The sequence below is a fragment of the Heterodontus francisci genome, chromosome 6 (genome assembly GCF_036365525.1).
Source record: "Heterodontus francisci isolate sHetFra1 chromosome 6, sHetFra1.hap1, whole genome shotgun sequence".
NCBI classification, from domain to species: Eukaryota; Metazoa; Chordata; class Chondrichthyes; order Heterodontiformes; family Heterodontidae; genus Heterodontus; species Heterodontus francisci.
Genome location: NC_090376.1, coordinates 8,316,572 through 8,339,613, shown reverse-complemented (window position 1 = coordinate 8,339,613; position 23,042 = coordinate 8,316,572). Strand labels below are relative to the sequence as shown.

The 23,042-nt window shown below is 47.3% G+C and overlaps 1 protein-coding gene across 2 annotated transcripts in view; it reads right to left on the bottom strand.

The window, feature by feature from the left end:
• ints4 (integrator complex subunit 4) overlaps positions 1 to 15,950 on the bottom strand; it is an 81,365-nt gene extending 65,415 nt beyond the window's left edge. For both annotated transcript variants that reach the window (XM_068033062.1, XM_068033065.1), the window contains exon 1: positions 15,872 to 15,950. In XM_068033062.1, the coding sequence (XP_067889163.1) occupies positions 15,872 to 15,925 (54 nt within the window). In that variant the 5' untranslated portion in view covers positions 15,926 to 15,950. The remainder of the gene's footprint in view (positions 1 to 15,871) is intronic.
• Positions 15,951 to 23,042: the final 7,092 nt, after the last annotated feature.

Genomic DNA, 23,042 nt, shown 5'->3' with positions numbered 1-23,042 from the left:
AAGATGATTGATGAAGGAAGGGCAGTGGATGTTATCTATATGGACTTCAGTAAAGCCTTTGACAAGGTCCCTCATGGCAGACTGGTACAAAAGGTGAAGTCAGACGGGATCAGAGATGAGCTGGCAAGATGGATACAGAACTGGCTCTGTCATAGAAGACAGAGGGTAGCAGTGGAAGGGTGCTTTTCTGAATGGAGGGCTGTGACTAGTGGTGTTCCGCAGGGATCAGTACTGGAACCTTTGCTGTTTGTAGTATATATAAATGATTTGGAGGAAAATGTAGCTGGGTGGAGTTGCGGATAGTGATGAGGATTGTCAGAGGATACAGCAGGATATAGATCAGTTGGAGACTTGGGCGGAGAAATGGCAGATGGAGTTTAATCCAGACATATATGAGGTAATGCATTTTGGAAGGTCTAATGCAAGTGGGAAGTATACAGTAAATGGCAAAACCCTCAGGAGTATTGAAAGGCAGAGAGATCTGGGCGTACAGGTCCACAGGTCACTGAAAGTGGCAATGCAGGTGGATAAGGTAGTCAAGAAGGCATATGGCATGTTTGCCTTCATTGGTCGGGGCATAGAGTATAAAAATTGGCAAGTTATGCTGTAGCTGTACAGAACTATAGTTGGGCCACACTTAGAATATTGCGTGCAATTCTGGTCGCCACACTACCAGAAGGACGTGGAGGCTTTGGAGAGGGTACAGAAGAGATTTAGCAGGATGTTGCCAGGTCTGGAGGGCATTAGCTATGAGGAGAGGTTGGATAAACTCGGATTGTTTTCACTGGAATGACGGAGGTGGAGGGGTGACATGATAGAGGTTTACCAAGTTATAAGTGGCATGGGCAGAGTGGATAGTCAGAAGCTTTTCCCAGGGTGGAAGAGTCAGTTACTAGGGGTCATAGGTTTAAGGTGAGAGGGGCAAAGTTTAGAGGGGATGTGCGAGGCAAGTTCTTTACACAGAGGGTGGCGAGTGCCTGGAAATTGCTGCCGGGGGAGATGGTGGAAGCAGGTACGATAATGACGTTTAAGAGGCATCTTGACAAATACATGAATAGGATGGGAATAGAGGGATACGGTCCCCGGAATTGCAGGTGGTTATAGTTTAGGCAGGCATCAAGATCGGCGCAGGCTTGGAGGGCCGAATGGCCTGTTCCTGTGCTGTACTGTTCTTTGTTCTTCGAGGGGCCATAAATATAAGATAGTCACTAATAAATCCAATAAGGAATTCAGGAGAAACGTCTTCACTCAGAGTGTTGAGAATCTGGAACTCACTACTACATTGTATCTATGCTATTCACCTCAACTGCTCATTCAAGGGAAGCTAGTTAAACACACGAGGGAGAAAGAAATAGGATATTTGACAGGGTAGCTTTTATTAGTAGAGGGATCGAGTTTCGGAGCCACGAGGTCATGAAGCAGCTGTACAAAACTCTGGTGAGGCCGCACCTTGAGTATTGCGTGCAGTTCTGGTCACTGCATTATAGGAAGGATGTGGAAGCTTTGGAAAGGGTGCAGAGGCGATTTACTAGGATGTTGCCTGGTATGGAAGGAAGGTCTTACGAGGAAAGGCTGAGGGACTTGGGGTTGTTTTCGTTAGAGAGGAGGAGGAGGAGAGGTGACTTAATAGAGACATACAAGATAATCAGAGGGTTAGATAGGGTGGATAGTGAGAGTCTTTTTCCTCGGATGAGGATGGCAAACACGAGGGGACATAGCTTTAAGTTGAGGGGTGAAAGATATAGGACAGATGTCAGAGGTAGTTTCTTTACGCAGAGAGTAGTAGGGGCGTGGAACGCCCTGCCTGCAACAGTAGTAGACTCGCCAACTTTAAGGGCATTTAAGTGGTCATTGGATAGACATATGGATGTAAATGGAATAGTGTAGGTCAGATGATCGGCGCAACATCGAGGGCCGAAGGGCCTGTACTGCGCTGTAATATTCTAATTCTAATTCTAAAAAAAGGGGTGGGAGGAAGAAGGGGTGGGAGGAGGCTTGTGTGGAGCATAAACACCTGTACAGACCAGTAGAGCTGATAGAATTTACAGCATAGGAACAAATCAAAGTAAAAAGCCTCAGTGAGAGGACTGGAACTGTGACTAGCTTTGTATAGGGAGTTGGCAAAGGCTCACTGGCAGAATGGCCTACTTCTGTGCTGTATAATTCTAGGTATGAAATCTATATATTAAAAATGATGCATCTGCTATTTTTGTCTATACTGGATTATTCATCTACTTCTTTCTTGCTGAGCCTGGTGTACATGAGGTGAGTCACAGCTCGCTGGTTCTGCAAGTCGTGCAGGCTACACATTACAATTTGGACAATTTTCACACATGAGGCAGGGACATAAACAGTCTGCCTGGTTTTAATTGTTGTTGGATGGTGGGGAGGGGTGCTGTCTCACAGGTCAAAGCACCTGATATCAATCAATAAATCAACAAATACTCAATTTGGTTGAAGTCAGTGAAAGGTTGAGAAAGCATCCTTGAACTTTAGTGCAAGTGGCAGATGTATTAATGTGGAAATATTTCCCAGGGAATTGTTGGCCTGTGTATAGTCATTAATCTAATATAATAGAGTAATATACAGTTGTCGAAATATTCTTCATTTCAGAATTTCTTCAGTGGACTGTGAATGTCATTTGAGAAGCTTCTTCTTCTCTGGCCTCCTTGTCTTGAGAGACAATGGGTAAGCGCCTGGAGGTGGTCAGTGGTTTGTGAAGCAGCACCTGGAGTGGCTATAAAGGCCAATTCTAGACTGACTGACTCTTTCACAGGTGCCGCAGATAAAATTGGTTGTCGGGGCTGTTGGCTCTCCCGTTGCACTTCTGTCTTTTTTCCTGCCAACTGCTAAGTCTCTTCGACTCCCACACTTTAGCCCCGCCTTTATGGCTGTCCGCCAGCTCTGGCGATCACTAGCAACTGACTCCCACAACTTGTGGTCAATGTCACAGGACATCATGTTGCGTTTGCAGACGTCTTTAAAGTGGAGACATGGACGGCCGGTGGGTCTGATACCAGTGACGAGCTCTCTGTACAATGTGTCCTTGGGGATCCTGCCATCTTCCATGCGGTTCACATGGCCAAGCCATCTCAAGCGCCGCTGGCTCAGTAGGGTGTATATGCTGGGGATGTTGGCCGCCTCGAGGATGCTTGTATATACTGCTTGTCTTTACTCCATGGCCCCGCCTCACTCGCTATCTCCGTAACCTCCTCCAGTCCAAAAAACCTCTGAGATCTCTTTCCTCCTCTTGCTGTCTGAGTGCAAAAATGACATTGTGGATCAGCTGCCCACTAAAAAAAACCATACAGTTTTCACTTGCCAATGTTACATCCAAGCAACAAGATGCAAATCTAGCCGACAGCGTCCAATGTACAACAACTTGTATTTATTCTTTTCTTTCTTTTGGGCCTCCTTATCTCGAGAGACAATGGATACGCGCCTGGAGGTGGTCAGTGGTTTGTGAAGCAGCGCCTGGAGTGGCTATAAAGGCCAATTCTGGAGTGACAGGCTCTTCCACAGGTGCTGCAGAGAAATTTGTTTGTTGGGGCTGTTGCACAGTTGGCTCTCCCCTTGCGCCTCTGTCTTTTTTCCTGCCAACTACTAAGTCTCTTCGACTCGCCACAATTTAGCCCTGTCTTTATGGCTGCCCGCCAGCTCTGGCGAATGCTGGCAACTGACTCCCACGACTTGTGATCAATGTCACACGATTTCATGTCGCGTTTGCAGACGTCTTTATAACGGAGACATGGACGGCCGGTGGGTCTGATACCAGTGGCGAGCTCGCTGTACAATGTGTCTTTGGGGATCCTGCCATCTTCCATGCGGCTCACATGGCCAAGCCATCTCAAGCGCCGCTGACTCAGTAGTGTGTATAAGCTGGGGATGTTGGCCGCTTCAAGGACTTCTGTGTTGGAGACATAGTCCTGCCACCTGATGCCAAGTATTCTCCGAAGGCAGCGAAGATGGAATGAATTGAGACGTCGCTCTTGGCTGGCATACGTTGTCCAGGCCTCGCTGCCGTAGAGCAAGGTACTGAGGACACAGGCCTGATACACTCGGACTTTTGTGTTCCGTGTCAGTGCGCCATTTTCCCACACTCTCTTGGCCAGTCTGAACATAGCAGTGGAAGCCTTACCCATGCGCTTGTTGATTTCTGCATCTAGAGACAGGTTACTGGTGATAGTTGAGCCTAGGTAGGTGAACTCTTGAACCACTTCCAGAGCGTGGTCGCCAATATTGATGGATGGAGCATTTCTGACATCCTGCCCCATGATGTTCGTTTTCTTGAGGCTGATGGTTAGGCCAAATTCATTGCAGGCAGACGCAAACCTGTCGATGAGACTCTGCAGGCATTCTTCAGTGTGAGATGTTAAAGCAGCATCATCAGCAAAGAGGAGTTCTCTGATGAGGACTTTCCGTACTTTGGACTTCGCTCTTAGACGGGCAAGGTTGAACAACCTGCCCCCTGATCTTGTGTGGAGGAAAATTCCTTCTTCAGAGGATTTGAACGCATGTGAAAGCAGCAGGGAGAAGAAAATCCCAAAAAGTGTGGGTGCGAGAACACAGCCCTGTTTCACACCACTCAGGATAGGAAAGGGCTCTGATGAGGAGCCACCATGTTGAATTGTGCCTTTCATATTGTCATGGAATGAGGTGATGATACTTAGTAGCTTTGGTGGACATCCGATCTTTTCTAGTAGTCTGAAGAGACCACGTCTGCTGACGAGGTCAAAGGCTTTGGTGAGATCAATGAAAGCAATGTAGAGGGGCATCTGTTGTTCACGGCATTTCTCCTGTATCTGACGAAGGGAGAACAGCATGTCAATAGTCGATCTCTCTGCACGAAAGCCACACTGTGCCTCAGGGTAGACGCGCTCGGCCAGCTTCTGGAGCCTGTTCAGAGCGACTCGAGCAAAGACTTTCCCCACTATGCTGAGCAGGGAGATTCCACGGTAGTTGTTGCAGTCACCGCGGTCACCTTTGTTTTTATAGAGGGTGATGATGTTGGCATCGCGCATGTCCTGGGGTACTGCTCCCTCGTCCCAGCACAGGCATATCAGTTCATGTAGTGCTGAGAGTATAGCAGGCTTGGCACTCTTGATTATTTCAGGGGTAATGCTGTCCTTCCCAGGGGCTTTTCCGCTGGCTAGGGAATCAATGGCATCACTGAGTTCCGATTTGGTTGGCTGTATGTCCAGCTCATCCATGACTGGTAGAGGCTGGGCTGCATTGAGGGCAGTCTCAGTGACGGCATTCTCCCTGGAGTACAGTTCTAGGTAGTGCTCAACCCAGCGGTCCATCTGTTTGCGTTGGTCAGTGATTATGTCCCCCGATTTAGATTTGAGGGGGGTGATCTTCTTGATGGTTGGCCCAAGAGCTCTCTTCATGCCATCATACATTCCTCTGATGTTTCCGGTGTCTGAGGCCAGCTGAATATGACTGCATAGGTGTTGCCAGTAGTCGTTTGCGCAACGCCTAGCTGTTCTTTGTGCAGTACTTCTGGCTGCTTTAAGCGCTGCGGATGTTAAATCGCTGGGGGCTTTCTTGTAGTTCAAAAGTGCAATGCGCTTAGCGGCTATGACAGGTTCCAGCTCTTCATTATGAGATTGAAACCAGTCTGCATTTCTCTTCGCACTTTTGCCGTAGGTGGTCAAAGCTGACTTGTATTTATATAGCGCCTTTAATGTAGCAAAACTTCACAGGGTGTAATAAAACAAAAACTGACACCAAGCTGCACAAACAGATCTTAGGGCAGGTGACTAAAAGCTTGGTTTAAGAGGTAGGTTTTAAGCAGAATTTTAAAGGAAGAAAAACTTAAAGGCAGAGAGATTTTAAAATCGAGGCATTCGTGGACCGAGAGGGAATGTAGGTTGGCGAGCACAGAGGTGATGGGTAAATGGGACAGTGCGTTAGGAAATGGAAAACAGAGTTATGAAAGAGCATAAGTTTATGCAGTATCGCCTTGAATACCAGAGCCACAATCTCTGCAGCTTAACCTGATGTACTCCAAAGCCAGGTTTCTGATCTGTAGCCAGACCTGTAACTGACCCAAGCACCCACTTCATCTACACTTCAGCAGCAGATCAGTACATAATGTTCTACATGCTCTAATGTTCCTGTGATCATCAAACATGAACATCCTCTGACTTACTATGGGTAGAGACGGGAGATTTACTGATGAGTATATAACTAGAACCAGTGCTAAGACAAGTCTTTGATCTTTAAAGTTCATCAGTGGAACTTTGTAAATTAATTATTAAACAGTAGGGAATGAAAGTGCACTCAGTGTTATTAACACAAAATACCTCAGTTCAGTTTTTTTAACTTGTTTATTAACCAGCAAAAGTAAACCGGTTAATAAATGTTAAAATTTCCAATGACCTGGAAATGAAAATCGGGAGAGGTGTGTAACGTCGGACAATGTAATTATTGCCTATTTTGTAATTGTAAAGTTAAAATTACCCTCATGGAAACTCTGCATGAAACAGTATAAAAATAAAAAATAAAAATAAATAAAATAAAAAATAAATTAAAATAAAATAAATAAAAATACCCAATCAACAGTACAAACACGACTGAAGTGTCAGCCGAGATTCACTACACTAGGCTACAGTGGATCTCAAACCCACAATCTTCTGATTTAGAGGCAAGTATGCTACTAACTAGGAACACTCCCCTGGCGCTCTCTCTCAAATAATTGCATGGGATTTTTTAAATCAACCCGAAAAGGCAGACGGAGCCTCGGTTTAGCGTCGCATCTGAACAACAGCATCTCTGACAATGCAGTACTCCTTCGGTACTGCAATACAGTGACCACCTGAAATATGAAGGCAAAGCTTAACATAGAACATAGAACAGTACAGCACAGTACAGGCCCTTCGGCCCACGATGTTGTGCCGAAATTTAACCTACTCGAATATCAAACTAACTACCTACCCTTCATTCTACTATCATCTATGTACCTATCCAAGAGTCGCTTAAATGCCCCTAATGTATCTGCTTCTACTACCACCGCTGGCAACGCATTCCACGCACCCACCACTCTCTGTGTAAAGAACCTACCTCTGACATCTCCCCGAAACCTTCCTCCAATCACCTTAAAATTATGCCCCCTGGTGATAGTCCTTTCCACCCTGGGAAAAAGTCTCTGACTATCCACTCTATCTATGCCTCTCATCATCTTTACCCCTCTATCAAGTCACCTCTCATCCTTCTACGCTCCAATGAGAAAAGCCTGAGCTCCCTCAATCTTTCTTCGTAGGACATGCCCTCCAGTCCAGGCAGCATCCTGGTAAATCTCCTCTGCACCCTCTCTAAAGCTTCCACATCCTTCCTATAATGAGGCGACCAGAACTGAACACAATATTCCAAGTGCGGTCGAACCAGGGCCTTATAGAGCTGCAGCATAACCTCGCGGCTCTTAAACTCAATTCCCCTGTTAATGAAAGCCAACACACCATACGCCTTCTTAACAACCCTATCAACTTGGGTGGCAACTTTGAGCGATCTATGGACATGGACCCCAAGATCCCTCTGTTCCTCCACACTACCAAGAATCCTGTCTTTAAGCCTGTATTCCGCATTCAAATTCAACCTTCCAAAATGAATCACTTCACACTTTTCCAGGTTGAACTCCATCTGCCACTTCTCAGCCCAGCTCTGCATCCTGTCAATGTCCCGTTGCAACCTACAACAGCCTTCCTTCTTTCTTCTTTGGGCCTCCTTATCTCGAGAGACAATGGATACGCGCCTGGAGGTGGTCAGTGGTTTGTGAAGCAGCGCCTGGAGTGGCTATAAAGGCCAATTCTGGAGTGACAGGCTCTTCCACAGGTGCTGCAGAGAAATTTGTTTGTTGGGGCTGTTGCACAGTTGGCTCTCCCCTTGCGCCTCTGTCTTTTTTCCTGCCAACTACTAAGTCTCTTCGACTCGCCACAATTTAGCCCTGTCTTTATGTCTTCCACACTATCCACAACTCCAGCAACCTTCATGTCATCGGCAAACTTGCTAACCCAGCCTTCCACATCCTCATCCAAGTCATTTATAAAAATCACAAACAGCAGAGGTCCCAGAACAGATCCTTGTGGAACACCACTGGTCACCGAGCTCCATGCTGAATACTTTCCATCTACTACCACCCTCTGACTTCTATGGGCCAGCCAATTTTGTATCCAGATAGCCAGCTTTCCCTGAATCCCATGCCTCCTTACTTTCTGAATGAGCCTACATGGGGAACCTTATCAAACGCCTTGCTAAACTCCATATTAAAAAAAAGAGAACAAAGATAATTACAGCACAGGAACAGGCCCTACGGCCCTCCAAGCCTGCGCCGATCCAGATCCTCTCTCGAAACATGTCGCCTATTTTCTAAGGTTCTGTATCTCTTTTCTTCCTGCCCATTCATGTATCTGTCTAGATACATCTTAAAAGACTCCATCGTGCCCGCGTCTACCACCTCCGCTGGCAACGCGTTCCAGGTGCCCACCACCCTCTGCGTAAAGAACTTTCCACGCATATCCCCCCTAAACATTTCCCCTTGCACTTTGAACTTGTGTCCTCTAGTAATTGAAACCCCCACTCTGGGAAAAAGCCTCTTGCTGTCCACCCTGTCTATACCTCTCATGATTTTGTACACCTCAATCAGGTCCCCCCTCAACCTCCGTCTTTCTAATGAAAATAATCCTAATCTACTCAACCTCTCTTCATAGCTAGCGCCCTCCATACCAGGCAACATCCTGGTGAACCTCCTCTGCACCCTCTCCAAAGCATCCACATCCTTTTGATAATGTGGCGACCAGAACTGTACGCAGTATTCCAAATGTGGCCGAACCAAAGTCCTATACAAATGTAACATGACCTGCCAACTCTTGTACTCAATGCCCCGTCCGATGAAGGAAAGCATGCCGTATGCCTTCTTGACCACTCTATTTACCTGCGTTGCCACCTTCAGGGAACAGTGGACCTGAACACCCAAATCTCTCTGGACATCAATTTTCCCCAGAACTTTTCCATTTACTGTATAGTTCACTCTTGAATTGGATCTTCCAAAATGCATCACCTCGCATTTGCCCTGATTGAACTCCATCTGCCATTTCTCTGCCCAACTCTCTAATCTATCTATATACACCACATCCACTGCTCTTCCTTTATCAATGTGTTTTGTCACATCTTCAAAGAATTCAATAAGGCTTGTGAGGCATGACCTGCCCCTTACAAAGCCATGCTGACTGTCTCTAATCAAACCATGCCTTTCCAAATAATCATAAATCCTGTCTCTCAGAATCCTCTCCAATAATTTGCCCACTACCGACATAAGACTGACTGGTCTATAATTCCCAGGGTTATCCCTATTCCCTTTCTTGAACAAGGGAACAACATTTGCCACTCTCCAATCATCAGGTACTACTCCAGTGGACAGTGAAGACGCAAAGATCATCGCCAAAGGCGCAGCAATCTCTTCCCTCGCTTCCCGTAATATCCTTGGGTATATCCCGTCTGGCCCCGGGGACTTATCTGTCCTCATATCATTCAAAATTTCCAGCACATCCTCCCTCTTAACCTCAACCTGTTCGAGCATATCAGCCTGTCCCACGCTGTCCTCACAAACGACCAGGTCCCTCTCACTAGTGAATACTGAAGCAAAGTATTCATTTAGGACCTCCCCTACCTCCTCCGACTCCAGGCACAAGTTCCCTCCACTATCCCTGATCGGCCCTACCCTCACTCTGGCCATCCTCTTGTTCCTCACATAAGTGTAGAACGCCTTGGGATTTTCCTTAATCCTATCCGCCAAGACTTTTTCATGTCCCCTTCTAGCCCTCCTAAGTCCATTCTTCAGTTCCTTCCTGGCTACCTTGTAACCCTCTAGAGCCCTGTCTGATCCTTGCTTCCTCAACCTTAAGTAAGCTTCCTTCTTCCTCTAGACTAGCCGTTCCACATCTCTTGTCATCCAAGGTTCCTTCACCCTAGCATCCCTTCCCTGCCTCATCAGGACAAACCTATCCAGCAGTCGCAGCAAGTGCTCCCTAAGCAACCTCCACATTTCTGTCGTGCATTTCCCTGAGAATATCTGTTCCCAATTTATGCTCCCCAGTTCCTGCCTAATAGCATTGTAATTCCCCCTCCCCCAATTAAATATTTTCCCATCCCGTCTGCTCTTGTCCCTCTCCATGACTATAGTAAAGGTCAGGGAGTTGTGATCACTATCACCGAAATGCTCTCCCACCGAGAGATCTGCCACCTGGCCTGGTTCGTTGCCAAGCACCAAGTCCAACATAGTCTCCCCTCTAGTCGGCCTATCTACATATTGAGTCAGGAAACCTTCCTGGACACACCTGACAAAAACTGCTCCATCCAAACTATTTGCACTAAGGAGGTTCCAATCAATATTAGGGAAGTTGAAGTCACCCATGACAACAACTCTGTTACTTCTGCACCTTTCCAAAATCTGCCTCCCAATCTGTTCCTCCATGTCTCTGTTGCTATTGGGGGGTCTATAGAAAACTCCCAACAAAGTGACTGCTCCTTTTCTGTTTCTGACTTCCACCCATAATGACTCAGTAGACAAACCCTCCACGACGACCTCCCTTTCTGCAGCTGTGATACTATCCCTGATTAACAGTGCCACTCCCCCACCTCTTTTACCTCCCTCCCTATTCCTTTTGAAACATCTAAACCCCGGAACATCCAACATCCATTCCAGCCCCTGAGATATCCACGTCTCCGTAATGGCCACAACATCGTAGCTCCAAGTACTGATCCATGCTCTAAGTTCATCACCCTTATTCCTGACACTTCTTGCATTAAAATAGACACACTTCAACCCATCATACTGGCTGCAACTTTGCCCTGTCAACTGTCTAACCTTCCTCACAGACTCTCTGCACTCTGTATCTGTCTGTTCAACAGCTACCCCATCCACTGATCCGTGGCTCCAGTTCCCATCCCCCTGCCAAACTAGTTTAAACCCTCCCGAAGAGCTCGAGCAAACCTCCTGCCCAAGATATTGGTGCCCCTCCAGTTCAGATGCAACCCGTCCTTCTTGTACAGGTCCCACCTTCCCGAGAAGGTATCCCAATAATCCACATATCTGAATCCCTCCCTCCTACACCAGTTCTGTAGCCACGTGTTCAGCTGAGTGGGGCTTGAGCCTGCAATCTTCCAACTCAGACGGAAAAGTACGACAAACAGAGCCAGACAGTACAGTAATTTGATAATTTCACAGAATTCACAGGATTTGTCATTATGGAGAATTCATGGGATTTGTTGCTGGGGAGAATTCATGGGACTTGTTAGCTATGTAACACTGTTCAGCCTCCATCTGAAGCACTGGTTCAGTACTGGGCACTGCATCCCTTGGAGGGAATGCAGCGCAGATTCAACAAAATGATACTGGGGATAAATGGGTTAAATTATGAGAAATAAAAAGAGAAAGTGCTGGAAAAACTCAGCGGGTCTGGCAGCATCTGTGGAAAGAGAAGCAGAGTTAACATTTCAGGTCACTGATTTTTCATCAGAACTGGCAAAGGTTAGAAATGTAATAGGTTTTAAACAAGTGGGGGTGGGGTGGGGGGGGGGAAAGAGAACAAAAGGGAAGATGTGTGATAGGACAGAGGGCTGGAGAGATTAAATGACAAGGCCATGGGACAAAGGCAAAGAGAGGATGCTGATGGTGTGATGAAAGACAAAGCATTAGTGCAGAGGGAGTGTTAATGACAGAATAATGAGCAGTCCTAGCCAAAAGCACAAACATGAAAAAAAATGTAGGCAGGCACATGGTAGAATAAAATGAAATAAAATAAAAAATTTTAAAAAGGCCAGTCGTGCTCTGAAATTATTGAACTGAATGTTCAGTCCAGTAGGCTGTAGCGTTCCTAATCGGAAGATAAGGTGCTGTTCTTCGAGCATGCATTGATGTTCACTGGAACACTGCAGCAGATCCAGGACAGAGACATGGGCGTGACAGCAGGGGTGTGTGCTGAAATGGCAAGCGACCGGAAACTCGGGATCTTGTTTTCAGACTGAGCGAAGGTGTTCCATAAAGTGATCACCCAATCTGCGTTTGGTGTCCCCAATTGGGGCAAAGTCAATTTTACTAAACTGAGGAGTGATTTAGTGAAAGTGGACTGGAAACAGCTACTTGAAAGTAAATCAGTGTCAGAGCAGTGGGAGGCATTCAAGGGGTTCAGAGCAAACATGTTCCCACAATGAAAAAGGGTGAGACAGCCAAATCTAGAGCCCCATGGATGTCAAGGAGCCTGCAGGGTAAGGTAAGGCAAAAAAGGAAAGCTTATGTCCGACACCGTGAACTCAATACTACAGAAAGCTGAGAGGAGTATAGAAAGTGGAGGGGTGAAATCAAAAAGGAAATTAGGAAAGCAAAGAGAGGGCATGAAAGAATATTGGCAAGCAAAATCAAGGTGAACCCAAAGATGTTTTATCAAGACATTAAAAGAGGATAATTAAGGAGAGAGTAGGGCCCATAAAAGACCAAAAAGGTAACCTATATGTAGGGGCGGAAGATGTTGGTATGGTTCTTAATGAATACGTTGCGTCTGTCTTCACAAAGGAGGGGGATGATGCAGATATTGTAGTTAGGGAGGAGGAGTGTGAAATATTCGGTGTGATAAACATAGGGAGAGAGGATGTATTAATGGGATTAGTATCCTTGAAAGTTGATAAATCACCAGGGCCAGATTAAATGTACCCTAGGCTGTTAAAAGAACCAAGAGAGGAAATAGCAGAAGGTCTGACCATCATTTTTCAGTCCTCACTGGATACAGGTGTGGTGCCGGAGGATTGGAGAACTGCTAACATTTTACCTCTGTTTAAAAAGGGAGCAAAGGATAGACCGAATAATTACAGGCCAGTCAGTCTAAACTCAGTAGAGGAAAAATTATTGGAATCTATTCTGAGAGACAGGATAAACTGTCACTTAGAAAGGACAGGTTAATCAAGGATAGTCAGCATGAATTTGTTAAGGGAAGACCTTGTTTGACCAACTTGATCAAATTCTTTGAAGAAGAAACAAGGAAATAAATGAGGGTAGTGCAGTTGATGTGATCTACATGAATTTTAGCAAGGCTTTTGACAAGGTCCCTCTTGGCAAACTTGTTAAAAAAATAAAATCCCATGGGATCTACGCAAATACAGTAAGGTGGATACAAAATTGGCTCAGTGATGGGTGTTTTAGCGACTGGAGGGCTGCTTCCAGAGGTGTTCCGCAGGGCTCAGTACTGGGTCCCCTATTTTTTGTGGTACATTTTAACGATTTTGACGTAAACGTAGGGGGCGTCATCAAGATGTTTGCAGACGACACAAAGATTGGCCATGTGGTAGATAGCGAGGAGGATAGCTGTAGGCTGCAGGAAGATATTGATGGTCTGGTCAGATGGGCAGAAAAATGGCAAATGGAATTCAACCTGGAGAAGTGTGAGGGTGATGCATTTGAGGAGGTCAAACAAGGCAAAGGAATACACTATTAATGAGAAAATACTGAGAAGTGTAGAGGAAGTGAGGGACCTTGGAGTGAATGTCCACTGATCCCTGAAGGTAGCAGGACAGGTTGATGAAGGTGGTTAAGGCAGCATATGGAATCCTTTCCCTTATTAGCCGAGTTATAGAATAGGGAGGGAGATTATGCTGGAACTGTATAACTCATTGGTTAGGCCACAACTTGAACACTGTGTGCAGATCTGGTCATCTCATTACAGAAAGGATGTAATTGCACTAGAGAGGATAGAGAAGAGATTTATGAGGATGTTGCCAGGACTGGAAAAATGCAGCTATGAGGAAAGATCGGATAGGCCTGGTTGTTCTCCTTGGAACAGGAAGACTGAGGGGAGATCTGACTGAAATGTACAAAATTTTGAGGGGCCTGGATAAAGTGGAGGTGAAGGGTCTATTTACCTTAGCAGAGGGCAGTGACGAGGGGACATAGATTTAAAGTGATTGGTAGAAAAGTTAGAGGGGAGATGAGGAAAAGCATTTTCACCCAGAGGGTAGTGGGGGTCTGGAACTCACTGCCTGAAAGAGTTGAAGCAGAGACCCTGAACTCATTCAAAAGGAGTCTGGATATGCACCTCAGGTGCCATAATCTGCAGGGCTACGGACCAAATGCTGGAAGGTGGGATTAGAATAGGTGGATCATTTTCGGCTGGCACAGACACAATGGGCCAAGTGGTCTCTTTCTGTGCCTTAAACATTCTATGATTCTATGCAGAGGAGACACATTGTGAGCAGCAAATACAGTATACTAAATTGAAAGAAGTACAAGTAAACTGCTACTACAACTGGAAGGAGCGTTTGGGGCCTTGCATAGTGAGGAGAGAAGAGGTAGAGTGCAGATATTACACTCCTGCGATTGCATGGGAAGGTCCCGTCAAAGGGGATGAGGTGTCGGAGGTAATGGAGTAGACCAGGGTGTTGTAGAGGAAACGATCCCTTTGGAATGCTGACAGGGGAGGGGAAGATGCGTTCGGTGGTGGTATCACGCTGGAGGTGGCGGAAATGGCGGAGGATGATCCTTTGGATATGTAGGCTGGTGGAGTGAATAAGGAGGACAAGGTTCTGGGAGGAGGGGAAGGGGTGAGGGCAGAAGTGCAGGAAATGGGGCAGACACGGTTGAGGGCCCTGTCAACCACAGGGGGAGGGGGGGGGATTCCTCAGTTGAGGAAAAAGGAAGACCTATCAGAAGCACTTCCACAACAGGAGGCGGCCATTCGGCCCCTCGAGCCTGCTCCACCATTCATTATGATAATGGCTGATCCTCCATGCTTTCTGCTTTTAAATTGTGAGGACATGTTGCATAGACTAGAATTGTATTCACTTGAATTTAGAAGATTAAGATGTTATCTGAATGAGATGGGTAGGTTTATTAAGTGATAGAGAGAAACTATATCCTCTGGTCAGGGGAGTCCAGAATAAGGGGACATAGCCTTAAAATTAGAGCTAGGCCATTCAGGAGTGATGTTAGGCAGCACTTCATAGAAATGCTGTGTCAACAGCACAAACAAGACGACAAACTGTACTGAAGTGTCAGCCTAGATTCACTACACTAGGCTACAGTGCGCCTCAAACCCACAACCTTCTGATTTAAAGCAGAGCGTGCTAACTGGGAACATTCCCCTGGCTCTCAAATAGTGGCATGGAACTTTTAAATTGACCTGAAAAGGCAGACAGAACCCTAGTTTAGCGTCTCATCTGAACAACGGCATCTCTGACAATGCAGCACCTCCTCGGTACTGCAATACAGTGACCACCTGGAAAACCAGGGCAAAGCCGAGTCGGGCTTGAGCCCACAGTCTTCCCACAGAGAAAATCTGGAACTCTCTCCCCCAAAAAAAAGCTACTGAGGCTGGAGCATTAGCTGAAAAAGTCAACACTGAGACTGATAGATTTTTGCTGGGGAAAGATATTAAAGGACAGGGAACCGAGGTGGGTAACTTCTGGAAGTTAACACCAAACTTTTTTCGTGTTGATAAAGTTCTTGATTCTTGACAAAACAGTAACTTTAGCAAAAAATATTTTTAAAATCCATTTATAATTTTAAAAGATGGTAACAAAATAAAATGTAATAAAAACAGTATTTATACACTTTGTAGACTTTTGATAAACAAACATTTATTATGCACATTAAAATACTTTTAATTCAAAGGTTTGGTGGGTTGTAAAGTGAATTAAAGGGCCTGGACCTCAAGCCTGAGAAAGAGGCCGTTTTCCTGACGCCCCAAGCCGGAGGAGGCAGCCTGACGGTCGGCCACTTGCAGTCCAATGGTGGGGGGTGGGGAAACAACCATAGAAAAGAACCTGTACTTAAATAAGGCCGAATAAAGTTACATAAAGCCGACGAGAGTTTAAAAACCTGACCGACCTGAACCACTTTGGTGAACTCCTCATACACCCGCTTCTTCAAATGTGCCGCCATCGCCGGAAAGCAAGAGACGAACACAAAAAACGCGAAAGTCGAAACCGCCCAACGCCGCTCTGAACCTCACCGGCTTCCGTACCCGCCAGCCCCTTTGACATCAGAGGGAGCTGAATATCAGGACTCAGGCTGTAACGTGCACTCATACCAGAAACATGCATTTTCACCCATACAGGATGCCCCCAAAGCAATCCCAACCCAGTTAATTACTTTTAAACTGTCGCCTCTGTTGTTTTGCAGGAAAATGAGTGGTATGTATACCAAGAACCAACTTTATTACAAAGAATGTTCCAGCACATTGGGTCCAGCTGCTGCACATGAACCTTTCCCGCATTACAAATCACGACTACACTGGATCCGCACACTCCTCGAGATCCTCTGGCAGGACCGCATCACAAACATTGAAGTCCTGGAAACGTCACCAGCATCAAGGCCATCCTCCTGCAAAGCCAACTGCGTTGGGCGGGGTCATGTTGCCCGACGGTCGCCTGCCCAAAATCATGTTGTGTGGAGAGCTAGTAAAAGGAACAGAAGGGCCCCACGCAAACATTTCAAGGACTCCCCGAAGAAGTCCCTCTCTGTGCGCCACTTTGATCATCGCCAGTGGGCAGCGCAGCCCATAGTTCGTGATGCCTGGAGGTGCTACATCAGAAAGGCTACAGATACCTTTGAGACTGAGCAAAGAAAAACCAGCATGAAAGAAAAGGAGGAGAAGGATAGATCCAGTTGCCCACAGCAACGACTACATCTTCACTTGCACCCACTGTGGGAGAATCCGTCAGTCACGGATAGGCCTGAATAGTCACCAGCGGGCCTGCAACCAACGAGTACAACTTTCCCAAAATCTTCATCACCGAAGAAATGCCAAGGGAGAGCCACTTTGAAAAGAAGTACTTAATTGGCTGTAAAGTTCTTTGAGACGTCCAGTGGTCATGAAAGGAACTATATAAATGAAAGCCTTTTTTTATTCCTTTCTTCCTCATGTGTTTATCTAGCTTGCCCTTAAATGCACCTATGCTATTTGCCTTAATTATATCCTGTGATAGCAAGTTACACACTCTCCGGGGAAAGGATTTCTCCTCAATTTCTTACTGGATTTATTAGTGATTGGACTCGCCCACAAGTAGAAACACTTGCTCCACATCTACCCTAACAAATGCTATCATAGTTCTGAAGACCTCCATCAGGACATCTGACTTCTCTTCAGAAAGAAAAGCCCATTTATTGGCCTCCTCCTCAATTTCCCCCATTTACTGACGCTTTCCCCCCATTTCCCCATTCACTGGTGTCCTCCCCCCATTCACCCACCCCCGTTTACTGGTGCCCTCCCCCAAGGAGTGTTTTTATTTTACATTTCCAGCATCCGCAGTATTTTGCTTTTGTATGAGTAGTGACCACATTGGCTGATTTCCTAACCTCCCACTCTCCCTCTGACCTAATCCAAGAGTGCTGAGGTGTTGAAAAGAGCTGATAGGTGAAGGTAATGAGCAACTATTTTCTCTGTTGAAGAAGTCGAGACACAAACAGCTCAAGCATGATCTTACTGAATGGCGGAGCAGGCTCAAGGGGCCGAATGGCCTACTTCTGCTCCTAATTCGTATGTTCATGTTCGTAAGTCCAGAACAAAGGGAGTATGACTTTTAAATTAGAACTAGGCCATTCAAGAGTAAAATCAGGAAGCACTTCTTCACACAAACCTTAGAGGAATTCTTACCACGCAACAGCTGTAGAATCTTTCAAAACTAAGATCATTAAGATTTTTATTTAGGCTATGGTATTACAAGATACAGAAACAAGGCAGACAAATGGAGCTTAGATCAGTCATGATCTAATTCTAATGGAATTCACCCCGGAGAAGTGTGAGTTGATGCATTTGGGGAGATCAAACAAGGCAAAGGAATACAGGATTAATGGGAGAATACGGTGAGGTGTTATTGATGGTTCAAGATGGCTCCTGGGCTGGAAGCTCCCTAGGAAGCTCCCTTGCTGTTCAACTCTATCCATGGCCATCTGCTCCCATCCCTAACGTTTTCTCCCCCAATCTGCCCTCTTAAACTGTTTAAATTCCCCTGGCTCTTTAAATCAGTTCATTTTAGCCCTATCTAAAAGTTAACAGTTAGTTTAGTGTATGTTACCTGGGCCCACTGCCCTCCCCCAGCCACACCTGCTCTTTGTTTTCTCAATGAAATTGATCCGGATGAAACTGACGAGCACAGCTGCCGATACTTCAATCTCCGATCCTGCTGTCTTCACAGTCCAGAGTGTCTGCAGCCACGGCATGCGGTAAGTCCATTGAGGTGAAGAAGGAGCTGCGGGACCCGAGAGAAGTCCTGTGAAAAGGTGCCCCGAACACCCAAACATCCACGAACGGCCCCCCCGGCCGCAACTTCAAAGCGCCCGCGGGAGATGGCTCGGAGAGCATCTGCAGCGCACTGTCGGCAATGCTGCATGCCTTTATTTAAACCACTGCAGAAAAAAAAACCCTTAGCAAATGTAATCACCTCTAAGTCTGCCAAATGATGCTTCACCTCCCGAAGGACGTGGATGAGCTTTCCGGACGTCGATGGTGGGCACTGAGGAAATGGCTTATTACCTGCACCAGATTCCACCCCCCCTCCCCCCCCCCTTTACCCCCCTTCCACCTCCCCCCCACCCCCGTCCCCTTCCCTGCTCCACCCTCTCAGCTCACCCCCTCACAACCCCGTCCCAGCCCGCCCCCCCCTCGCACCATCTTCACCCCGCACCCCCTTCCCCTGCAACCCCCCCACCCCCTCCCTCTACCCCTCCCCCTTGCATCCCCTCCTCCCACCGGCACCATCCTACACCTGTGTAGGGGCCCCAACAACCCCACTGCCTTGTGGGCGTCTCGGGAGAGACCAAGGCTAAGGGAGTAAACCCTAACAGAAAATCCGGAGCGGAACCCCGTAGGCGGTCATGTGTCACCTTTGGCATGTTTCCGGCAGTTCCTGCAGCCATACTGGTGCCAAACGTCGTGTCCTGCACTCCTTTGGACCCCACCAGAAAGGCCGAGAGGGGGGTTTTGACGACTGGGCAACTCTCAACCTCCATAAATTTGCCCAGGCATGCGCCATGGAGAGGTCACTCCATAGTTGCCTCACAGCGACTAAAACAACACGGAAGGCAGCAGTTACGGGTTATAAGTCCAGATAAATTGGCGTAGAAACTGGGCGCCACGGGTTGCCTTTGTCGGTGGGAGAGGTCATTGCACCTCACTGGACAGCTACCGCCCGCCTCAAACCGGGCAGCCCCCGGTCAATAAGGTTCTGTCCCGCCACAGTCTGCCTGCTTCAATGGGTGCTTGGAGCTCAGGGTCATTGCCCGAAAGGTGGACTGATACACCGCACCAAACAACATGAAAAAAGGAAAGAAGGTACCAGCCCTTCGCTTTGCAAGCTGGAACGTCAGAACTATGTGTCCTGGCCTGTCGGAAGACCTTACACAAATCAACGATTCTCGGAAGACCGCCATCATTAACAACGAGCTCAGTAGACTCAATGTGGACATTGCAGCACTTCAGGAGACTCGCCTCCCCGCGAGTGGCTCTCTAGCAGAGCAAGACTACACCTTCTTCTGGCAGGGCAGGGATCCTGAAGAACCAAGACAGCATGGAGTGGGCTTCGCCATCAGAAACTCCTTGCTCAGCATGATAGAGCCTCCCTCAAATGGCTCGGAACGCATACTGTCCATCCGACTGCTCACCACCTCTGGTCCAGTACACCTACTCAGCATCTATGCTCCAACACTCTGCTCCGCACCTGAAGCTAAAGACCAGTTCTATGAACAACTCCATAACATCATTAGCAGCATCCCCAACACCGAACACCTATTCCTGCTGGGGGACTTTAATGCCAGGGTTGGGGCCGACCATGACTCATGGCCCTCCTGCCTTGGGCGCTATGGCGTTGGAAGGATGAATGAGAACGGGCAGAGACTGCTTGAGTTGTGTACCTATCATAACCTCTGCATCACCAACTCGTTCTTTCACACTAAACCCTGTCACCAGGTTTCATGGAGGCACCCAAGATCACGTCGTTGGCACCAGCTAGACCTCATTGTCACAAGGCGAGCCGCCTTAAACAGTGTTCAAATCACACGCAGCTTCCACAGTGCGGACTGCGACACCGACCACTCCCTGGTGTGCAGCAAGGTTAGACTCAGACCAAAGAAGTTGCATCATTCCAAGCAGAAGGGCCACCCGCGCATCAACACGAGCAGAATTTCTCACCCACAGCTGTTACAAAAATTTCTAAATTCACTTGTAACAGCCCTTCAAAACACTCCCACAGGGGATGCTGAGACCAAGTGGGCCCACATCAGAGACGCCATCTATGAGTCAGCTTTGACCACCTACGGCAAAAGTGCGAAGAGAAATGCAGACTGGTTTCAATCTCATAGTGAAGAGCTGGAACCTGTCATAGCCGCTAAGCGCATTGCACTTTTGAACTACAAGAAAGCCCCCAGCGATTTAACATCCGCAGCACTTAAAGCAGCCAGAAGTACTGCACAAAGAACAGCTAGGCGTTGTGCAAACGACTACTGGCAACACCTATGCAGTCATATTCAGCTGGCCTCAGACACCGGAAACATCAGAGGAATGTATGATGGCATGAAGAGAGCTCTTGGGCCAACCATCAAGAAGATTGCCCCCCTCAAATCTAAATCGGGGGACATAATCACTGACCAACGCAAACAGATGGACCGCTGGGTTGAGCACTACCTAGAACTGTACTCCAGGGAGAATGCTGTCACTGAGACTGCCCTCAATGCAGCCCAGCCTCTACCAGTCATGGATGAGCTGGACATACAGCCAACCAAATCGGAACTCAGTGATGCCATTGATTCCCTAGCCAGCGGAAAAGCCCCTGGGAAGGACAGCATTACCCCTGAAATAATCAAGAGTGCCAAGCCTGCTATACTCTCAGCACTACATGAACTGCTATGCCTGTGCTGGGACGAGGGAGCAGTACCCCAGGACATGCGCGATGCCAACATCATCACCCTCTATAAAAACAAAGGTGACCGCGGTGACTGCAACAACTACCGTGGAATCTCCCTGCTCAGCATAGTGGGGAAAGTCTTTGCTCGAGTCGCTCTGAACAGGTTCCAGAAGCTGGCCGAGCGCGTCTACCCTGAGGCACAGTGTGGCTTTCGTGCAGAGAGATCGACTATTGACATGCTGTTCTCCCTTCGTCAGATACAGGAGAAATGCCGTGAACAACAGATGCCCCTCTACATTGCTTTCATTGATCTCACCAAAGCCTTTGACCTCGTCAGCAGACGTGGTCTCTTCAGACTACTAGAAAAGATCGGATGTCCACCAAAGCTACTAAGTATCATCACCTCATTCCATGACAATATGAAAGGCACAATTCAACATGGTGGCTCCTCATCAGAGCCCTTTCCTATCCTGAGTGGTGTGAAACAGGGCTGTGTTCTCGCACCCACACTTTTTGGGATTTTCTTCTCCCTGCTGCTTTCACATGCGTTCAAATCCTCTGAAGAAGGAATTTTCCTCCACACTAGATCATGGGGCAGGTTGTTCAACCTTGCCCGTCTAAGAGCGAAGTCCAAAGTACGGAAAGTCCTCATCAGAGAACTCCTCTTTGCTGACGATGCTGCTTTAACATCTCACACTGAAGAATGCCTGCAGAGTCTCATCGACAGGTTTGCGTCTGCCTGCAATGAATTTGGCCTAACCATCAGCCTCAAGAAAACGAACATCATGGGGCAGGATGTCAGAAATGCTCCATCCATCAATATTGGCGACCACGCTCTGGAAGTGGTTCAAGAGTTCACCTACCTAGGCTCAACTATCACCAGTAACCTGTCTCTAGATGCAGAAATCAACAAGCGCATGGGTAAGGCTTCCACTGCTATGTCCAGACTGGCCAAGAGAGTGTGGGAAAATGGCGCACTGACACGGAACACAAAAGTCCGAGTGTATCAGGCCTGTGTCCTCAATACCTTGCTCTACGGCAGCGAGGCCTGGACAACGTATGCCAGCCAAGAGCAACGTCTCAATTCATTCCATCTTCGCTGCCTTCGGAGAATACTTGGCATCAGGTGGCAGGACTATATCTCCAACACAGAAGTCCTTGAAGCGGCCAACACCCCCAGCTTATACACACTACTGAGTCAGCGGCGCTTGAGATGGCTTGGCCATGTGAGCCGCATGGAAGATGGCAGGATCCCCAAAGACACATTGTACAGCGAGCTCGCCACTGGTATCAGACCCACCGGCCGTCCATGTCTCCGTTATAAAGACGTCTGCAAACGTGACATGAAATCGTGTGACATTGATCACAAGTCGTGGGAGTCAGTTGCCAGCATTCGCCAGAGCTGGCGGGCAGCCATAAAGACAGGGCTAAATTGTGGCGAGTCGAAGAGACTTAGTAGTTGGCAGGAAAAAAGACAGAGGCGCAAGGGGAGAGCCAACTGTGCAACAGCCCCAACAAACAAATTTCTCTGCAGCACCTGTGGAAGAGCCTGTCACTCCAGAATTGGCCTTTATAGCCACTCCAGGCGCTGCTTCACAAACCACTGACCACCTCCAGGCGCGTATCCATTGTCTCTCGAGATAAGGAGGCCCAAAGAGACGGTGAGGTGTAGAGGAAATGAGGGACCTTGGAGTGAATGTCCACAGATCCCTGAAGGTAGCAGGACAGGTTGATAATGTGGTTAAGAAGGCATATGGAATCCTTTCCTTTATTAACCGAGGTATAGAATATAAGAGCAGGGAGGTAATGCTAGAACTGTGTAAATCATTGGTTAGGCCACAACTTGAATACTTTGTGCAGTTCTGGTCACCTCATTACAGAAAGGATGTAATTACACTAGATGGGGTACAGAGGAGATTTACAAGGATATTGCTGGGAATTGAAAAATGCAGCTATGAGGAAAGATTGGATAGGCTGGGGATGTTCTCCTTGGAACAGAGAAGGCTGAGGGGAGATCTGATTGAAATGTACAAAATTTTGAGGGGCCTGGATAGAGTGGAGGTGAAGGGTCTATTTAAATTAGCAGAGCGGTCAATGACTCGGGGGCATAGATTTAAAGTGATTTAAAATTAGAGGGAAGAGGAGGAATAACGTTTTCA